Source organism: Drosophila willistoni, chromosome 3R, assembly GCF_018902025.1.
Source record: "Drosophila willistoni isolate 14030-0811.24 chromosome 3R, UCI_dwil_1.1, whole genome shotgun sequence".
In the NCBI taxonomy this organism is placed as follows: domain Eukaryota; kingdom Metazoa; phylum Arthropoda; class Insecta; order Diptera; family Drosophilidae; genus Drosophila; species Drosophila willistoni.
This window is the reverse complement of record NC_061086.1, coordinates 10477367-10480223: the sequence shown is the minus strand read 5'-3', so window position 1 is coordinate 10480223 and position 2857 is coordinate 10477367. Positions and strand designations below refer to the sequence as shown.

General features: G+C 36.6%; 1 protein-coding gene across 2 annotated transcripts; it reads right to left on the bottom strand.

Moving 5' to 3' along the window:
• Positions 1 to 1487: 1487 nt before the first annotated feature.
• Positions 1488 to 2170, bottom strand: LOC26528825 (regenerating islet-derived protein 4). Of its 2 annotated transcripts, none has more exons than XM_023180554.2 (2): positions 1888 to 2170; positions 1488 to 1825 (listed from the first exon to the last, which is right to left on the bottom strand). In XM_023180554.2, exons 1-2 carry the CDS (start codon positions 2153 to 2155, stop codon positions 1593 to 1595), a joined length of 501 nt encoding a protein of 166 aa, XP_023036322.2. In that variant the 5' UTR covers positions 2156 to 2170; the 3' UTR covers positions 1488 to 1592. The 2 variants fall into 2 exon arrangements, with proteins under 2 accessions (XP_023036322.2, XP_015032150.3); XM_015176664.3 differs by having other exon boundaries at positions 2005 to 2170.
• Positions 2171 to 2857: the final 687 nt, after the last annotated feature.

The following is a 2857-nucleotide window of genomic DNA, read 5'->3' as shown; positions in this document are numbered from 1 at the left end:
CCGAATGAAGGTTATTTCATTTGCTTTTAATTTAGTTCAGGTTTAGAAACCAGCTATACCAACAACAACAACAACAACAGAACTCAATGAAGCCTTTTGTTGGGTAGCTGAGCAACCTGTTGCCTACTGGAAGTTTTGCGCCTCAAACGGCTTAAATTGTAATCCTTTCTGATTTCTCAATGCCCACACATTCATGCATACACATGCACACACACACACACACACTAATTTCTTAATACGCCAACAGAAAAGGACTCGAGCAGAATAGAATTGGGTTTCTAAAGGAAATACATAACCAACATGTGAATATCTGTGTTTTCAACTAATTAGTCCAACAATTTACTAGTGAACAAAAGGTTAATTTATCTGCTCTAATTAAACATGTCAGAATCAAGCTATCGTATGTATATCCTGATGCAAATGATTTTACAATGCTTTTCTGCTATTAATAGCTGCACACTTGTTTAATCATTATGCATACGTATATAACTAATTTTAGTTTTTACATAATGCACGAGTCCACTTTCATTTCTACTTGTTACAGTTGGCTTACAAATTTCTGAATTATCTGGAACTAAATATTATAAATAAATAAACTTGGGAATATGCAAAAAAATTAAAATGAAAATGAAGTAAGTCGTCTCGCCGACTTGGGTATACCATGCACCAGGTGAAACAAATATTTTAAATTTCGAAAACCAAATGTACTTATGTCTATTGAATTGTTTTCACATGCCTCATACCATATGCTATCTTGTTCACTCTACAAACACACAAGCACTCTAGCGCCGCCACTAGCCAACGGCCAACTCTGCCCTTATGGATCGCGTAGCAAAATACGTTCGTGCGTATATTTTGCATATTTCTAGTCCGATTTCAATTTGGAAGTTTAGTAGAAATAGATAGGATTAATTAGTCTGCCAAATTGATTACGATAGTCAAACGATAGTTCACATACCAAAATTGAGTAGCTGTCATAGTTTTTAAGAAAATATGTTTTATACAAATTCCGTTGGCGGAAGGGGGAGCGGCAAAAAGTTTGAGCAATTAGTTTCTGGGCGCTAACTAAACCTATCTGTTATACTTTTCAAGAAAAACTGTTTTATATAAATTCTGGGGCGTAAGGGGGCGTGGCCAAAATTCCAATTAACTCTATATATTTACATACCACACGAGTCTGCATACCAAATTTTGTGGCTCTAGCTCTTATAGTCTCCAAGATCTGCGTGGTCATACAGACGGACGGACGGACGGACGGACGGACGGACGGACGGACGGACAGACGGACATGGCTAGATCGACTCGGTTGTCGATCCTGATCAAGAATATATATACTTTATGGGGTCAGAGAAGCTTCCTTCTGCCTGTTACATACATTTTGGCGACTTCAGTATACCATTTCACCCTATGGGTGTATGGTATAATAAGGTTTACTAGTTTCTACGTTTTAAGTGATGTTTAAATTTATAGAAAACATCCAAGAAAAGTAAGGTACAGTTTTTTTTTTTTTTGTAATTAGCTTTAAGCTTTCAGGATGTTTTTGGAATAAATCCTGATTTTACCCATTTCAATATTAGGTTTCAGTTTGCTTACTAATTGGGTTTTTTTTCACAAATATAGTAATGATTTCTATTACATGCAGTGCCAGTCCATCCAGCAACATTGCTCCGCACACAAATCTCACCCGGATCATCTTCGGTCTTTGGTGGTTCACCTTGCCATTTCGTGAAAGTAAATATCTTATAAGTTGATAGCCAATGCCAGTTATTATTTATATGTCGTGCTCCAATCCAAAGACGTGATTTAGTCGTTACCATCTGAGGATCTGAGAAAAGAAAATTTAAATCAGCCAATAAATCAATTTCAAATTCAAATAAAACATCGCACAATATGTGGTCAAATATTTATGAAACGCTTTAAAATCATCCTCATTGGGAAAGCTGGCCAACTCTAGTTGATATGAACGACACATGGCCAGGGCATTAAACCAGGAGGTTCGCTTACGGGCCAAAAAGTAGCGCTCATCCCGATCGATATAAAAGGCATCTTTGATAGTTTTTTGTTTTTGCATTTCTGGCTCTTTGGACACATTGCCGTGCATTAGACAGAACACCAAAACTAAAAGCAACTCCAAACCGACCAAATTCATTTGCATTGTGATACTAACGAATGAAAAATGTTGACTTTAATTTTGCTTCACAATCGATATTAGTGTGGCAATTGCCATTAGATTGCCTTAGGGTGTGTGTCCAATTACCAAATTTTTGGTTTCATGGTATGTTGGCCCGTGATGCCATCATTCATTCCTGAAATATCGAGGTATTTTGAGTGCCAAACTGTGTCCAATAATCAATCAATATGCATGTTCCACCACCACAACCACGTGTCCCAAATCTCACATAGCTTCTGGCTTCATCTGCTTCTTCTTCAAGTTTCATTAAAAGGCATTTCCCATACATACATACACACATACATACATACATAGTCCCACCTTCTAACGCCTGCTCTTTGCGCCATCGTCTAAGGTACTTTTACTTTGACGCCAGAAACTTTTCTGCTGCTGAAATATGCACGCATTCAGCTGCTTCGGTGGCAAACAAATAAACAAAGTTGAAGGGTTTTTGGATGTGGTCCAGCTGGAGGTTGTTATTGTGTACGAAAAGTTTATACACTTAGAGAACAGATTCAGTGGAATTGCTATTTTACATGATTAGCAGATATATGAGTCTAAATTATGGTAAATAAATTAAAATTTAAATACAATCGACTTAACTGAGCCATTTAAACTGGCTCTAGAATATTATCTTGTAACAAAAATGTATTTGCCTAGATCATTTTGTATAATTATAAAATATTT